Below are 19210 nucleotides of genomic sequence, written 5' to 3' on the forward strand. Positions count from 1 at the left end.
TCTGGCACATGTGAACATACTCATAAACATACTTTCCTTTGGGCTCTTTACTAGCTCTTGGTTCTCCAGAATGAGTTGGTAGCACCTGAAATGCATTTATAGCTTGCTTCTACTTTTACGTCTAAAATGTGATGACATCAAAACTTCTTTTGGGAAAAAGTAGTCCTAAAGAACATCAAGAGTTGTGAAAGACAAGGAGTGTTACCTGTTATTACTGTGCACCAGTGTGTCAGACCATTGAATAAATAGTGATGGCAGGATCAAGTGTAATGTGGTTTAATGCAGACATTACAGTGGTGGTTATACAGTATAGGATGTAATGTAGACATTACAGTGGTGGTTATATGGTATATAGGATGTAATGCAGACATTACAGTGGTGGTTATACGGTATATAGGATGTAATGCAGACATTACAGTGGTGGTTATACAGTATAGGATGTAATGCAGACATTACAGTGGTGGTTATACAGTATAGGATGTAATGCAGACATTACAGTGGTGGTTATACAGTATAGGATGTAATGCAGACATTACAGTGGTGGTTATACAGTATAGGATGTAATGCAGACATTACAGTGATGGTTATATGGTATATAGGATGTAATGCAGACATTACAGTGGTGGTTATTCAGTATAGGATGTAATGCAGACATTACAGTGGTGGTTATATGGTATATAGGATGTAATGCAGATATTACAGTGGTGGTTATACGGTATATAGGATGTAATGCAGACATTACAGTGGTGGTTATACGGTATATAGGATGTAATGCAGACATTACAGTGGTGGTTATATACAGTATATAGGATGTAATGCAGACATTACAGTGGTGGTTATATGGTATATAGGATGTAATGCAGATATTACAGTGGTGGTTATATGGTATATAGGATGTAATGCAGACATTACAGTGGTGGTTATATGGTATATAGGATGTAATGCAGACATTACAGTGGTGGTTATATGGTATATAGGATGTAATGCAGACATTACAGTGGTGGTTATATGGTATATAGGATGTAATGCAGACATTACAGTGGTGGTTATATGGTATATAGGATGTAATGCAGATATTACAGTGGTGGTTATACGGTATATAGGATGTAATGCAGACATTACAGTGGTGGTTATATGGTATATAGGATGTAATGCAGACATTACAGTGGTGGTTATACAGTATAGGATGTAATGCAGACATTACAGTGGTGGTTATACAGTATAGGATGTAATGCAGACATTACAGTGGTGGTTATACAGTATAGGATGTAATGCAGACATTACAGTGATGGTTATATGGTATATAGGATGTAATGCAGACATTACAGTGGTGGTTATTCAGTATAGGATGTAATGCAGACATTACAGTGGTGGTTATATGGTATATAGGATGTAATGCAGATATTACAGTGGTGGTTATACGGTATATAGGATGTAATGCAGACATTACAGTGGTGGTTATACGGTATATAGGATGTAATGCAGACATTACAGTGGTGGTTATATACAGTATATAGGATGTAATGCAGACATTACAGTGGTGGTTATATGGTATATAGGATGTAATGCAGATATTACAGTGGTGGTTATACGGTATATAGGATGTAATGCAGACATTACAGTGGTGGTTATATGGTATATAGGATGTAATGCAGACATTACAGTGGTGGTTATATGGTATATAGGATGTAATGCAGACATTACAGTGGTGGTTATATGGTATATAGGATGTAATGCAGATATTACAGTGGTGGTTATACGGTATATAGGATGTAATGCAGACATTACAGTGGTGGTTATATGGTATATAGGATGTAATGCAGACATTACAGTGGTGGTTATATGGTATATAGGATGTAATGCAGACATTACAGTGGTGGTTATACGGTATATAGGATGTAATGCAGACATTACAGTGGTGGTTATATGGTATATAGGATGTAATGCAGACATTACAGTGGTGGTTATATGGTATATAGGATGTAATGCAGACATTACAGTGGAGGTTATATACAGTATATAGGATGTAATGCAGACATTACAGTGGTGGTTATATGGTATATAGGATGTAATGCAGACATTACAGTGGTGGTTATATAGGATGTAATGCGGACATTACAGTGGTGGTTATATACAGTATATAGGATGTAATGCAGACATTACAGTGGAGGTTATACTTTATATAGGATGTAATGCAGCCATTACAGTGGTGGTTATATACAGTATGTGGGATGTAATGCAGACATTACAGTGGAGGTTATACTTTATATAGGATGTAATGCAGACATTACAGTGGTGGTTATGGTATATAGGATGTAATACAGACATTACAGTGGTGGTTATATAGGATGTAATGCGGACATTACAGTGGTGGTTATATGGTATATAGGATGTAATGCAGACATTACAGTGGAGGTTATACTTTATATAGGATGTAATGCAGACATTACAGTGGTGGTTATGGTATATAGGATGTAATACAGACATTACAGTGGTGGTTATACAGTATAGGATGTAATGCAGACATTACAGTGGTGGTTATACAGTATAGGATGTAATGCAGACATTACAGTGGTGGTTATACAGTATAGGATGTAATGCAGACATTACAGTGGTGGTTATACAGTATAGGATGTAATGCAGACATTACAGTGATGGTTATATGGTATATAGGATGTAATGCAGACATTACAGTGGTGGTTATATGGTATATAGGATGTAATGCAGACATTACAGTGGAGGTTATATACAGTATATAGGATGTAATGCAGACATTACAGTGGTGGTTATATGGTATATAGGATGTAATGCAGACATTACAGTGGTGGTTATATAGGATGTAATGCGGACATTACAGTGGTGGTTATATACAGTATATAGGATGTAATGCAGACATTACAGTGGAGGTTATACTTTATATAGGATGTAATGCAGCCATTACAGTGGTGGTTATATACAGTATGTGGGATGTAATGCAGACATTACAGTGGAGGTTATACTTTATATAGGATGTAATGCAGACATTACAGTGGTGGTTATGGTATATAGGATGTAATACAGACATTACAGTGGTGGTTATATAGGATGTAATGCGGACATTACAGTGGTGGTTATATGGTATATAGGATGTAATGCAGACATTACAGTGGAGGTTATACTTTATATAGGATGTAATGCAGACATTACAGTGGTGGTTATGGTATATAGGATGTAATACAGACATTACAGTGGTGGTTATACAGTATAGGATGTAATGCAGACATTACAGTGGTGGTTATACAGTATAGGATGTAATGCAGACATTACAGTGGTGGTTATACAGTATAGGATGTAATGCAGACATTACAGTGGTGGTTATACAGTATAGGATGTAATGCAGACATTACAGTGATGGTTATATGGTATATAGGATGTAATGCAGACATTACAGTGGTGGTTATATGGTATATAGGATGTAATGCAGACATTACAGTGGAGGTTATATACAGTATATAGGATGTAATGCAGACATTACAGTGGTGGTTATATGGTATATAGGATGTAATGCAGACATTACAGTGATGGTTATATGGTATATAGGATGTAATGCAGACATTACAGTGGTGGTTATATGGTATATAGGATGTAATGCGGACATTACAGTGGTGGTTATATACAGTATATAGGATGTAATGCAGACATTACAGTGGTGGTTATACGGTATATAGGATGTAATGCAGATATTACAGTGGTGGTTATACAGTATGTGGGATGTAATGCTGACATACCGGTGGTGGTTATACGGTATATAGGATGTAATGCAGACATTACAGTGGTGGTTATATGGTATATAGGATGTAATGCGGACATTACAGTGGTGGTTATATGGTATATAGGATGTAATGCAGACATTACAGTGGTGGTTATATGGTATATAGGATGTAATACAGACATTACAGTGGTGGTTATATGGTATATAGGATGTAATGCAGACATTACAGTGGTGGTTATATGGTATATAGGATGTAATGCGGACATTACAGTGGTGGTTATATACAGTATATAGGATGTAATGCAGACATTACAGTGGTGGTTATACGGTATATAGGATGTAATGCAGATATTACAGTGGTGGTTATACAGTATGTGGGATGTAATGCAGACATACTGGTGGTGGTTATACGGTATATAGGATGTAATGCAGACATTACAGTGGTGGTTATATGGTATATAGGATGTAATGCGGACATTACAGTGGTGGTTATATACAGTATATAAGATGTAATGCAGACATTACAGTGGTTGTTATACGGTATATAGGATGTAATGCAGATATTACAGTGGTGGTTATACAGTATGTGGGATGTAATGCAGACATACCGGTGGTGGTTATACGGTATGTGGGATACACCATAGACCATCAGCGGAACACGTTGATATCGGCGAATTTTGCCAACGTTATTCTTTACTGTGATCTCCTGATGTATAGACATGTACAGTGCAAATTGTTGATTGTCACAAGTTGAGTGACTTCATGCCGTCATTGAGAGCGGCCACATGTGCGGTTGGCATTATTACTGTTACTGACGAATAGTTTGCTCCACTGCTGATCAGCAATTTCATGCCTGACACTGATTACTTCTATTCATAAAATATTTTTGTTTCTTTTGTCAAGTAGCCGCTGTTAGATATTTTCTATAATCTTTCCTTGTCTTGTTTGGTTCTTGCTTTTAGATCAAGCATCTGAAGCCCAGATCACAATGATGCTGACCGAGAGCTGCAAGTTGAGGGGTCTGCACCACAGGTAAGTGCCGGGATCATGACATCCCTGTAGTTATAGTTTTTTTGTTGGTTTTTTTTTGGAGATTTTGACTTTTGTTTTTAGAAGCACATTGTAATTGATTATTGCTGATTTCACATGTGACCCCATATTACAACCGGAGGCAAATACTGTGCATGATATCGAATGTAAATCCTTTATAAGTCTTATATTGCGGAATGGAGTTGTTCTGAAAACTACATGAATCTTCAACATAACCTCCCATAAATACCAATTAATTTAAGGGATTCTGTCACCACTTTGGAGTTATCAGACCTCTACTATGGGCATACAGGGTATAGAAAAGTAAATCTATACTTACCTGTATGGCCCATAGTAGAGGTTTGATTGCAGAGAAAAGTGCTTTAATCAATTCTATTTTGTACAGGCTTGGTGGACGTCAAGCAATCCCATGTATGGCCATAGTAGAGATCTGATAGCTCCAAAGTGGTGACAGATTCCTTTTAAACCAACTGTGAAAGTTAGAGGATTCCGGATTTATTGATCGGTCTGTGTAAATATTATTTGCTTAGTAATACACTTTGTAAGATGGAAGGGATGTGACAGCTGATCTGGGTACCTGTGTGCCTTTGGAAAGTGTGTGCTACCTACAAAGATTCTTATTGCTGCAACTTAATTTCTACAATACATCCATACCGCACACCGGGCTGGGAAAATCAGGGCTGCTGTTTGGCTGGTGGTGCTGCTTTCTTTGCTTTCTTTTTCTTCTTTCTTTCTTTTCTCCTCTAGCTTTTATAACTGTTGAGCACAGTAATCTGCCTAGAGCTGGGATTTTTGCTGCCGCACAGTAGGCGATGTTTGCTGCTGCCACAACATTGGCAGAAGAACCTCCTGTTACATCAGTTTGTGCTATAGCTATGAGACATGAAGAATAATGCTATATGCTGCTGTCTTGATCTCATGTAGTCAGTCATAGCCTTATTTTTAATTTTTGTTTATAAGCTCTGGTTTCCGCAAAACCCCTGCCGTTACATAAAAACAGCAAAAAACTGTGCTTTACTCACCTTCCCAGGCCCGGGGCTGAGTCTCCACTATTGCTCCTGCTGTCCATTATTGCCTTCAGTGCTGATATCACAATGACAGTCAGCCAGTCTGAGCTCAGTGGCTCTAGCCAAGTAAATGGCACGAGCCGCTTGGAGCTGCTGCGCTTAGTTATTGGCGGCAGTGCAGTTGATGTGGTGTCAGTGCGGCCGACAATAACAGGAGCAGCGGCAGAGACTGAGCGCTTGACACAAATAAGGTGACGAAAGCACAGGGTTTTTTCTTCTACTACAAACTAAAGCCATGGGGGAAAAACCCTGTAAACAGTTTTCCTAAACCGATTAAAGTACCGTCTATGAAATGTGTTACGTGTAATTGATGCCATGACAGAAGTGTAGGTCCTGGAGCCGCTCTAGTTCTGCGGTGACTTTGGTCCCAGCGTGATGACTACTGCCGCCAAGACGTTTCTGCAGAATAAATGGATGAACCACATTGGATCTGAGTATTCAGTATAATTACTGCCGCACCGTCTGACCTCAATAGTTACCCAATATATTATGCAACAAGATCTTTGGTTTCAGAAAGTCATTAAATTTTTGGTCATCTACGGCTTCTGTGTAAATCACCATCTTTTATCCTCCTTGGAAATCACACCCACACCATCATTTAGTCTCCTGTCACCATTTCAGAGAAATGAGGTTTAATAGTTCAGCCTCCTTCTGCACCAGCGAGGCAGAGAACATACGGCTTCTTGCAAAACTGAAAATAAGTGCAGGTTCTCTGAAGAAGGACTAGGAAAACTATTTTTTCCTCTTAATACCAGAGATTATTTTAATACTGTAAGATTCCCTGCTTTCTCTTTTATTTTCCCATCAGTGGACACTTTTTGTCCAGAGCAGAATGCCCGAATAAAGAGATTTCTTGCCATAAGCGTATTGTCTACCTTTGAGACTGGAGGAACATTTCGGGCTTAAACGCTGCCACTTGTGAAGAATTTGAGGGGCGGGTGTAGCGACTCCCTATCCCACCCCAGGTCTTCCTGAGCTCTGTCCACTTTGTCGAAGCTGCCTGTGACTATCGTGAAAAAAAAATACCAAAAGTTAATATTTTTGCTGAGTTTTCAAAGTGTTTTGAATCGGGGGCTAAAATCTCTATGCACATTTGCATTTTAGATGAACCCAATATTAGTCTGCCTTTCCATTCATCCTAATCCACATGGATCTAAAATGACAGTGTCCCCTGCTAAAGAACGTTGTCAGCCCCCTAGGAAGAAGCCAGATGATCTGGCGAAACATGTTTTGGGCTTTAGAGAAGTGCAGGTCTGCAAACATTAAACAGCAATTCATGAATTTATAGTCTGATAAATATGTGAATGCTGGCGCCTCGGTGCCGGGGAGCTGCCGCCTCGGAGAGAAGAGGGGCTGCCTAGAAACCTTCGCACCGCACTTTATTCTTTCATTTGGTTAGGACCAGATTGCAGCTTGAGGGAAGGATTATTCTGTCAGACTTATTAGTCATATCGATATAGTTCAACTCAGTGGTATGAAATAACAGTTGTGAGCTCTGACTCCAGCAGCCATACTAGTGATCACCAATGTATCTGATCAGATCACAGGGTGGGGTGAAATAATCAGTACGATATAACAGATGCAGGTGTTCAGAGGTTCCCCCATAATATATGGGAGACTGAATGTGTTTGATCCCTGATCATATCCATAAAATAGAACATTTTGTGCATATCTGTTGGGGGGTCTCCTATGTGGCAGAGTACTTTACATATATGGGATATTATTTGCCTCTGCTACATTTAAAACATCCCCCTCTGGCCTAATTATCTCTCCTCCATACAATCCAGAAGAGGGATGATGTTTATGACATTATTGCGGTGCACAACGGGGTGATGCAATGTTTATGCATCAAGTCACATTTATTTATTGTAAATCCTAATAATATTTCCTGATAGAGTATATATTTTTATAATTGATATCCCTCTATAAATATACGCGATCTAGATAAACAGATGGGATTGTGGCTTTATTAAAAGGACACGGGTCTATAGGGGCCAACTTGCTTATCCAGTGTGTATTTTTATCAATCCAGACCAGTACAGTATAATAAAGCACCACGCCAGTGTTTTTTTTTTTACTGCAGCGCTGGAGTGGTGCCACTAACCTGAGTTCCCTGCCCCTAGCATTATACTCACCAGTCGCCGTCTTCATCTTTTATTGGTGCTGCTCCAGCCGTCTTCTGCAGGTTGTGACCTGCCGGATCTCTGGTGGAGCTAGAAGTCACAACTCAATGTAAGTCTATAGGAGCTGGGACAAGGCAGTTATAGCCTTACACTGAGGGCTTGTGACCGTTACCTCTGACTTCCAGTCAGTCAGAAGTTGTGGCTACAAGATGGAGGCGCTGGGCTGGATCAGTGCCAGAAGGAGCTGAAGACAGCTGGTAAGTGTAAGACTGGGGGCAGGGAACGTGGATTAGTAGCACCATTCCAGCGCTGACATAAAATAAACACTGGAGCGGTGCTTTACGCTAACTGGAGAGGTGACCGTGTTTGTTTTTACCTTTTATTCGTGGGTCTGTCTGATTACACAGTCAGACCTTTTTTATCAGTTTCTTTTCATGTGATGGCATTATGTTAGCTAACAGTCATATTTTTAACTTCAGTTATACTTCTTCCCTTTTTTTTTTACCCCTTCTTTCCTTGCCAATCTTCATGTATCTAAAAGTAATCCACATGAAATAACTTGATTTGTACTTATCCTGAGGTACAACCTGCTTTTATTGCCCAAAGCAGCATTCATAGTTCTTCAAGCAAATCTGTTTAATTCAGCTAAACTGACTTCTAAGCTTGTCTGTGTCTGAGCGTGGTCCTGTAATAAGATCCCGCCGTTGTAACACCATCAGTTTGTGAAGTTTTTTCCCTCCTAAATATTTGATCAGCTCCGAGTGACATTATTGAAAGGTGGAAGTGTTTAGGAGCCGCAGCAACTCAGCCATGAAGTGGAGACCTTGTTAAGTTACAGAGCGGGGTCTCCGAGTGCTGAGGAACAGAGGGGAAAAAAGTCACTATGCCTACTCTGGCATTAATATTTAGCACAAAAACCGCAGCTGCATGCAAGCCTTATATCACCAAGCACAGTGAGGGATGGTGGAAGAGGGATAATGTGATGTTGTGTTTCAGGGGTCGGCACAGGCCCTTTAGTTGCAGTGACTGGAAACTTAATGCTTCGGCATATAAGACATAATGACAGTTGTAAATTAGAAGGAGAAAGACCGGCACACGGTCCTATTAAAAAGTTGTGTGCTTGAGGAATGGATTCGTGGTCCAGACTTGTTGAAGAAGGAACCTCAGCACCACAAAAGAAAATGAGACTATAGGTCTTGCTGCAGTGATAATTTATTTTGATCGGAAGCTTTCTTTGTCAAGGACATCTTTTGCCGGGTGCAGGTAGGCGATTTACGATTTTACGATTTACGTTATTGCTCTACTAGATCTCTTCCATTTCAAGGACCTGTGAGGAGCAGGAGCTGGGAATCAGGAAATTTGGCAAGCAAGGGTATATAAGCTGAGGGATAATGTGATGTTGTGTTTCAGGGGTCGGCACAGGCCCTTTATTTCCAGTGAAGGGAAGCTTAATGCTTCGGCATACAAGACATAAGGACAGTTGTAGCCACTAACTTTGGCCCTTTCCTATTCCAGCATGTCTGTGCCCCTGTGCAAAGCAAGGTCCATAAAGACATGGCTGGATGAGAGAGAACATGACTGGATGCACAAAGCCTGGAGCTCAGCCCCATCTGACACCTTCAGAGGTGGTGAACCCTCTCCTCTTCCCAACATCAGTGTCTGACCTCACAAATGTTTTTCTGGATGAAGGGGTAATTTCTACAGGCACCTAAAATCTTGTAGAAAGACTTCCCAGAAGATTAGAAGCTTTTATAGCTGGAAATGGGCCAACTCCATATTACTGCCTGCAGATGTAGGATGTGACGTCAGAAAATCTCCAGTGTAATGTGTAAGTGTTGCAGTTATAAGGTGACCTATATTGCTGACATGTAGAAGCAGACACGTGTGCTGCCATACAGGAGAGTCCGGAGTGTCATGACGCAGGAAGGTTTCTTAATCGAGTCTTACGGGCAATAACACAAGCCTAATCCCCCTTTTGTGTCAGGGAATCTACATGAGCTGCTACGTGTCTGGATCTGCTCGGAGAGTATCCTTCTGGAATTGAGGGAGGATTAAGAGCAGAAATTCTGAGCCGCCTGTATAAATAGTGTGATACCTCCATGCTGTCCCCCTCCGAGGCCTACAGTACGTCTTTCAGATCTGTCATCACCGGGGTTAGGCGGCACTGCCTCATGTTGTTCTTTGTGAACTTCTAACCGTGGTGTGATGATGATGAGGAGTCCTATCGGGAGACGGGACATTCTGTCCACACCTCCGTTGTTGGCATCCGCTGAGCCAAACCAGTTTTTACCATAATTTAATGGATAACAGAAAACAGGTTTTCTGTGTGTCTCAGGGGGCAGACATTTTTTTTAAGATTTGCCTTTCATTAAGTCTCTGCATAGAAGTGTTAAGACAGCCATACATGTTAGTTAAATGTGTGCCGAACCCTCTGATTTCATGTATGGGGGTGTCTGGTGTTTCCTTCAATGGCAGATGATATCTGGAGTGATGGGCCTCTAATGGTGTCTGCAGGGGCTTATTCCCATCTCCCCACAGAGAACACAGCTCGCTCGGCCGATCCCAGTGTGACGTGTCACTAATGTACATGAGCACATGTAGTCCAATATACTTCCATTACTACAGCAGCTAGGGTTCGTACTGTATAAGGACGACACACAACATCGGAGTGGTGCAGAACCTTTAGGCTACGCCGCGGCTTTAGCTGCAGCACAGATTATTTGGCCAAAGGTGACTGTATGCCTCTGCCACATAATGCGAGTCCATGGATTTTGTGTGTCTGTACCTTGCGGGTCACAGTACGACCTCATTCACTTGCCCTATAGTGCAATGTAGTAGGTGGCATATTGTAGTGGGTCTTTTGGTGCACAAGCCGTGTACAGAACCCATAGAAGCCTAAGGTCTCATGCAGAGGCATACAGAAGAAAAATAATGCTGCATGCTGTGTCCTTCTATTTCAGAAGCATTGCTGCCACAGTGCAGCGTCTCTGCATTACGGGGCTATACAGGGCAACACCTCAGGGCCCCCCGTGTCTCCGTATGCTCTCTGCTCTTCTCTGTGGATTCCCAGCCAAAGATTTAAGGAGGGGAGCGGAGATCCACTTTGCACAACCAAAGTTTTGTAAAATGAGTTGATTGGATTTTCGGGACCCACAAGCTTTAAGTTTAGTAAGTTCATTTACAGAAGAGCTGCAGGGAGCAGAGTGCCGGTTATGTGTCCGGTTAGGTGGCCATAGTAATCAGATAGTAGCCCATGGTCTCCCGGCTCTGAGATCTGCGCAGTGGGGTAGCCGCCTCCTTTACGGGTACAGTAGTGAACACATGCCTGCTCTTCTGTCTTTTATCTCCATTTTATCCTCCGACACTTTTTTTCTTCTTCTCTGCTTCGTTATTGAGGCACGTGTCGTAGCTTTCAGTAGCCGCAGGCGACATCACGATGCCGGTGAATACTTCAATACCATTTTTCAGTTCCGAGTACATATCAAATAGTGATTTGATTGTTTTACTCACTTGTGCCCTGTGGGGAGAGGTTTAATGTCATGGCTTAAACTTTGAAAGAACGCCAATTTCTCTTCGCTGGCTGGAAAGAACATTTTGCAATGTCGTTTGCAGCTGCAGATGTGGTAAGCAATAGACCTGCTCCGTGCCAACACCTCCATGTCCCTGAGACTATGGACACATGGAGTAATGTCATGCTGTGGGATGGTGTCAGCCCATCATGGACTTACACTGTCTCTCCACTCTTCATTCCTTACTGCTGTCTTTTACGCCAGTATGCACGCTGCTTTATATGAAGAGAATAGCCTTTAGTTTGCACGGAGCGATGATTGCTCCACACGGTCTCGTCTGAGTGGCCATGTAGGAAATGCACATTAATAGCACCACGTATTGGAGTTGGCACTGGGGTTCTTTGTTAAAGCTAGACATTTTCATTAAAGGGATTGTCTCGCAAGACCCCTATTAAAATAGTGATAAGCTGATTTCTGCGGGTCTGACTTCCCAGTCGGCTTTTATTTCCCAAAGGATTTACATTTGGTCTCTCAATTGTGTTGCGGCAGCCAGGTATATGGACAGGGTTTGTCTTACAGATCTCTGCGTCCATACTGATGACTGGGGCCCCCTATGATCCTGAGCACAGACTTCTTGAGCATGGGAACTGGAAAATATCCCGGGCGCCTCTACCACTTTTTTCGGCAGTCCTGTGGAGGCCAACGCTTGTGTCATGGTTAAATCTTTTCCTCATTGCCCAGCGTTCTGTCCCAAATGATCTTACATGTCTGTGTGTTTTTTGAGTTTTTTTGTAACACTTTTTTTTTTTCTAATGTCTGTAAACTGCAAAATAAAACACCAGAATGACTTGCACATCTTTAGGAAGATTTCTTTTCAAGTATCTGAAAATTACCACCTCTTTCTGTTTTTATTTAGGAATCTTCTCCCCATCGGTCATGTCTGTATAGAAGACGGTGAAAAACCAATGGTGTTGCTGCCTTTTATGAACTGGGGGAATCTGAAGCTGTTCCTGCGGCAGTGTAAGCTGGTGGAGGCCAACAACCCACAGGTATCCACATCACTGACTGCATCTTCATAATCACCATACTGTCAGAATTTTCAAGCAAAGATTGCCGTGCATATTTGACATCCACTGCCTTTCAATTTAAGCTGCAGATATTAAAGGGATTGTGCCATAAACAAAGTGCATTTGAATTAATAGTTCCTGGAATAATAACTTTCATAATTTGATGTGTTTAAATGTTTTCCTGTGCTGTTATAATCAGGGCTGTGGAGTCAGTAAGCCAAACCTCCGACTCCAACTCCTCAATTTCCATGACTCCGACTCCCTCATACATGGCTCATGTTTAAGTGATAAATTTACTGTAGCACAAATTCATCTCAGCTAAAAGTCTAGACCCTTACATCAGGAATAGGACAGACCTTTATAGAACACTTCAGAACTTTCCCAAATTCTTAGGAAAAAATATTCCCCAAAAACTGCATTGAACTACTGTACCCAATTTATTATATATTTTAGGAGTTGGAATCGGTCCATGTTATACCGACTCCACAGCCCTGGTTATAATCTTATAAATGTGCCCCTGCTATGTACTAATCTTTGCTGTTTCCGACCATGCAGAGCTGCTCCAGTTCATGGTCGGTACAAACCACAGCTCCTGGCCAGGGGGAAACATTTGTTACTTTTGATAAGTGCTTATACAGATGAAACAGTGGCTCGCAGCTGCTGCTTTCTGAGGTAACAAATTTCCCTGCCTGTTTTATCACAGGAGCGAGTGTTTCTGGAGCATCACCAGTCCTGTGAACTCATCATAAATCAAGTCAGTGACCTATAAGCTGGCTGTTGCTCATACATCACTGACTTGATTTATGATAACCTCTGAGTGCTAGAGACTGGGCAGAAACAGTTACTCATGTGTTACCCAAGTCACAGCAAGGTATTACCCCAGAAAGCAGCAGCTGCAACTCCCTGCCGTTTTGCCCATATACCCACTTATCATAATTGACTGATGCTTGCCCCCCTTGGCCAGTAGCTGAGGTATTTGCTGACCATGAACTGGAGCAGCTCTGTATGGTCTGACACAGCCATTACACAGTACACAGCAGGGGCACATTTGTAAGATTATCTCAGCACAGGAACTTTTTTTTACTTCACATTTTAATTTATAGATCTTAGAATAATAAGTTCAACAATTGGATGATTTGTTTGTGGAACAACCCCTTTAACAGTGGATCTCAACAATTGTAATACAACTCTTGAAATCTGTGTTAAGCAAATCATGAAATCTACAAAAATTGTGTGAATCAATTGCTGCAACTTTGCAGCTTAAATATTGACGGTGCACACATGGTACACCAGCCATGTTACTGCGCTGCTTTATTCCTCCAGCAGACCCTTCGTCCTGGTGTCCCACTAGCTCTGCACTAGGTACAAACCTACTTTCTGTATTAGCCACATCACGTTCAGTTCTAGGAGAGGCTGAAGTCGTCTTTGATACAGCGCAGTGCTGTGAGAGCTGGGCAGGAGGGAATGTCATGTGTCCAGTACAATGTGCAAACAAACACTGCGCTTCCTTACCATTGTCCCTATTACTATGTGGTCTATGGAGGTAAAAACTGCCAGTGAGTGCAGGAAATGCAGAATTTCCTGTGCTCATGCTAAAAATTCACCTGCTTCAGTCTTGTGCCCTGATGTCCTGACTCTTTCGGGCAATTTCTTTATTTCCACCGGAAAGCAATGTACAGCAATTCCCCCCATAAGAAAGGGAACATACTCTATTATTGAGTGGGATGGTAGTTACACAAGTGCCTGGCTTGTTTAGTAATGACCATTGTATCAGAATCCACTAATCTGTGTTATATAATCCCATCACATTTCCCTTTTTTATCCTATGTCCTGTAGAGATGACCTATTTATATATAGAGGGTCAGTCGTTTTTATATTTTTTTTTTCCCCAGAAATCAATAGTATATGTGAAAATAAAAAAATCTGCTTCTTTCTCCTCCTGGACTGATCTTTCTTCACTGAATAGATTTTCTATTACTGAGGTAGGAGATGACAGTTGGTGCTCATAAACTTTTATAGAGAACTGTAATTGCAGCTCTTCCTCCCTCCATAGAATTTTATGAGCACCAACTGTCATAGCCTGGCTCACTAATTGGAAAATCTGTCTTCATTGACTACAGGTTTCACAGATTTTACCCATGAATTAGAAGTGGGGGAGAAAGAGCAGATTTCTCTGATGGGATAAATTCCAAAGTTCCTTATTTTGGTGTACCCTATTGACTGATGAAATAAAAATTAAAATGACGGTAACTCAAGAGATTGATAGGCACAGCTCACTTCCACATCAGAATGCAAGCTCTGCCGATGTTGTAGCAAATACAGATACCTGTCAACCCATGTGTATGACCGGCAGGTATGATGCGCCTGTCCATTCATTGGAATAGTTCACGTGTGTGATACCAGCCGATCGTGCACTTTTAAAGTAAAACTTTCATAAGGGCTGCCATGTTGGAGAAACAATCTGTACAGCTGGGTGTGTGTCGCTGCAATGAATGGGAGATAATTGACAGGGAAAGATCAGTGTCTGGGAAGTGATGGCATATGGCTCCTTCCACAGAGACTATGGGAGATTCTTACAGGGAGTCTGTCACTCGGTTTTTGCTATCATGTCTGAGAGCAGCATGGTGTAGGGGCAGAGACCCTGATTCCAGCTATGTCATTTTCTGGGCTGTTTAATGTAGTTTTGATAAAATCCCTGTTTTATTGTCTGCAGATCTACTAGTTCTCTGAATGCTGAGCTCTGTATAACCCTACCCACACCACTATTTGGCTGCTTTCTGCCTATGCACAGTGTACACAGAAAGCAAAAAATCAGTATTAGGGGAGTGGTTATGCAGAGCTCATGAATATGGAGGACTGCATGACAGCGGATTGGCAGAACACCAGTGATGTCTTGCTGATAGAATCACTTCATCAAAACTACAGCAAGTAGCTCAGTAAGTGACATATCACTGGAATCAGGGTCTCTTGCTCTACATTATGCTGCTCTCAGCTTAGGTGGCAAAGATCTGGTGACAAATTCCTTTTAATCTAGGTCTCTACCTGCAGGGAAGAGCAGTCCTCTGAGGTGACTGTTCTTCAGTCTGTACTGCACAGCTAACCAGCGAAGTGCAGACCATATTGTTCACTCTAGTACACAGTGAGACAATGGAATATTTTGTTATTCTGAGGCTAGTAAAATATAGGGGAAAATAAAATGTTCCTTTTCTGACAGTGACTGTTGCGAAGTGTTGGTTCTGTATGTGTGACTGTGCCGGACCCCCTGTCTTGCAGTCGGCACATGTATCGCTGCAGTTATGGAGCATGGTCGCGGTGTTTTCCACGAGTTCCCGTGCAGTGCACAGTAGCCGCGCTCGTGTATTAGAAGATTAGCGGCGTGCCTAAGCAGGAATTTCCACTCCGTGGATCCCTCTCCGGGAACCTGGACAGGTTTTGTTTCCCCGTGGGCCTTCACTTTTATTTATATGACAGATTTTCCCAGATTATGAAACTGGAAACGTCACAAAACTATTCCCCAAGCTTAACCCATAAAGAAGGTGTCAGCCCATGGATTAAATCATTTGATTCATTGTCGCTCCCTTACCACATGGGCACTTCTGCCTGCCCATGGAGAAAGTAACCGTATACCCAGCCCAAGGTGTACCTACTGTGCCACGCTCCAAGCCACGTGTGTGCTCGGTGCACCCTGTCTGGATGGGACCCGCTACAATATGGTTTGTGGGCTTAGAATTGTCTTTAATATGTATGTGCAATGTGCCTTTTGTGTAATTTTGACACCATTAACTTTAGTTTGGGCACACAGTTTTATGAATTAAGTCCTCAATTCACGTGTAGCACTCAGTATTTTTTTAAAGGTTCTGCCCATCTTTATGTTGCGTTTCTTAAAGGGAATCTGTCACCAGGATTTTACCACCTTATCTGTGATCAGTGTAATGAAGAGACAGAAACCCTAATTCCACCAATGTGTCACTTACTTGGCTACTTGCTGTAGTTTTGATAAAATCACTATTTCATAAGCATAAGATTATCACTAGAAGACTAGTAAACCTGCTGTTATTCCTGAGCTCTGTATAACCCTGCCTCCACCACTGATTGGCCGCTTTCTTGGTACACTGTTCATAGGCGGAAAGCAGCCAATCAGTGGTGTGGGCGGGGTTATTCAAAGCTCAGCATTCTCGAGAACTACTGGATCTGCAGCAGAGAAAACAGGGAATTTATCAAAATGACAGCAAGCAGTCCTGTAAGTGACACATCGCTGGAATCAGGGTCTCTGCCCCTACATCATGCTGCTCTCAGATGGGAAAGCAAAAATTTAGTGACCCATTCCCTTTAAGTGGTCATGTCTGCAACTTGTACAGAAATGATTCATTCCTGATGTGAATAGACCGAGGATAAGACTTAAGTTATATCTACTTCAAAGAAAGGTGCTGATCCAACACACACACCCATCCTATCTTCCATGTTCTGACCTTGGTTTGTGAAGCCTCCAGAACTTCTTGTGCATCCCAATAGATGTAAGCTGTACAGGGGAGAGGACCCTTTGAAGTTGTTTCATAGAAGTCAGAAGGCGGCTGGACGTCCTTGGCATTATTGGGCACAGCGGTCAGGTCAGTCTTCGTTGGCATATACACCCACACACCGAGGACTGTTCACTCCTACATATCTACAATAGTGCTGGCAGGTTGCTGTGTGGCGCTGGTGATGAGAGACATGCTGCCGTGGGCTGTTCCTCGTGAGCTGTTGCTGGAGGACATATATTGGGTCCCGCTGTATAGACGCCTGTAGAGCTGCGCACACACCTGGATGTAGACATTCTTCACTCCACATTCTTGCAGATCTTACTTTGACCCCGTAATTTCTTAGAATTGATTCTGTCTCTGAGGAATATTGTGCATGCTGCACAGATGCGCTCCATGACGAATGTATACCCAGTTATCTCCACATCAACTCTGTTAGCATAAAGCCAAAGAATGTACACCATGGGATGCATCCACCGGGACGTGCCACAGGAACGCAGCTTTGTGTAAGCAGTAGGGAGATCTGGGTGATGGTGGTGCCAATTGTCCATCTGCGAAGAGGAGTGTCGGGTCCATTTAAAGGAAAGCGGTCATCAGAAAATGACCCTCCGCCTCAATCGGGTTTTATCTTACCTGTATTGTTTAAAAATAAAATACTGTTGGCAGGTTTATACAGTTAGGTCCAGAAATATTTTGACAGCGACTGAATCTTTGTGATTTCAGCTCCGCAGGCCACTATTTTTGATTTACAATGGCACAACAGAGATACAATTGAAGTGTAGACTTCCAGGTTTAATTAAAATGATTGAACAAAATTGTCCTGTGAAACGTTTAGGAATTTCAACTACTTTTCTTCAAAGCCTCCTCCTATCAGGAGCTGAAAAGTAATTGGACACACAAACATTTTATTTATGGTAAAGTTAATTTTTAATACATTGTAGAGCATCCTTTGCAGGCAATGACTGCCTGAAGTCTGGAAGCCATGGACGTCACCAAACGCTGGGTTTCCTCCTTTGTGATGCTTTGCCGCCTTTACTGCAGCTGACTTCAGTTGTTGCTTGTTTGTGGGTCTTTCTGCCTTAAATTTTGTCTTAAACTTGTGAAATGCTGCTCGATGGTGATGAGATCTGGTGATGATTCGGCCATTGCAGAATATTCCACTTCTTTGCCTTAAAAATCTCCTGAGTTGCTTTCGCAGTATGTTTTTGGCCATTGTCTATCTGTCCTGTGAAGTGCCATCCAATGAACCTTGCTGCATTTGGTTGAATCTGAGCAGAAAGTATCGCCCTGTACACTCCAGAATTCATCTGGCTGCTTCTGTCTTCAGTCACATCATCAATAAACACTAGTGACCCAGTGCCATTGGAAGCCATGCATGTCCGCGCCATCACACTGCCTCCACCATGTTTTACAGAGGATGTGGTGCGCTCTGGATCATGAGCCGTTCCAAGCCTTCTCCATACCTTTTTCCTATCATTCTGGTACTGGTTGATCTTAATTTCATCTGTCCTAAGAATACTTTTACAAAGAATGCTTCTTTTAGATGTTTTTTGGAAAAGTCTAATCTGCCCTTTCTATTTTTAAGTCTGATTAATGGTTTGCACCTTTTGATGAACTCTGTATTTGCTGTCATGAAGTCTTCTCTTTATGGTAGACTTCAATACTGAAACAATTACTTCCTGGAGAGAGTTCTTCACTTGGGTGGATATTGTGAAGGGGTTTTTCTTTACCATGGAAAGGATTCTGCACTCCTCCACCACTGTTAGCTTCTGTGGACATCCTAGGCCTTTTTGAGTTCCAAAGCTCTGATAGATTTCTCTTTTTTTTCAGTCTAAGGCTGCGTTCACACATTTCCCTGAGTTTTTTTTACGCTGCGTATTTTCCTGCTTTTTTTTACCTGCGTTTTTTTAAGCAGGTAAAAAAAGCACCTCCATTCACACACTGCGTAAAAAAGCGCAGTAAAAAACGCAGTGTGAAAATGAAGGATGACGTGTAATGTCACACTTCATTTCAGTGTGACATGTGTACTGTGTGTCGTGTGTGTACTGTCTGTGTCTATGTGTCCTGTGTGTCTATGTGTCGTGTGTGTGTCCCTAGCAGTGTATGTACAGACCATGGATACTCAC

The 19210-nt window shown here is 41.8% G+C and overlaps 1 protein-coding gene across 3 annotated transcripts in view; it reads left to right on the top strand.

Moving 5' to 3' along the window:
• The window catches only part of RYK (receptor like tyrosine kinase), a 150520-nt gene that overhangs the window by 106457 nt on the left and 24853 nt on the right, over positions 1-19210 (top strand). For all 3 annotated transcript variants that reach the window (XM_073674326.1, XM_073674327.1, XM_073674325.1), the window contains 2 exons: positions 4714-4783; positions 12417-12549. In XM_073674326.1, the coding sequence (XP_073530427.1) occupies positions 4714-4783; positions 12417-12549 (203 nt within the window). The remainder of the gene's footprint in view (positions 1-4713; positions 4784-12416; positions 12550-19210) is intronic.

Source organism: Phyllobates terribilis, unplaced genomic scaffold (assembly GCF_046119375.1).
Source record: "Phyllobates terribilis strain yellow unplaced genomic scaffold, ASM4611937v1 Scaffold_3__8_contigs__length_932513732, whole genome shotgun sequence".
NCBI lineage: Eukaryota > Metazoa > Chordata > Amphibia > Anura > Dendrobatidae > Phyllobates > Phyllobates terribilis.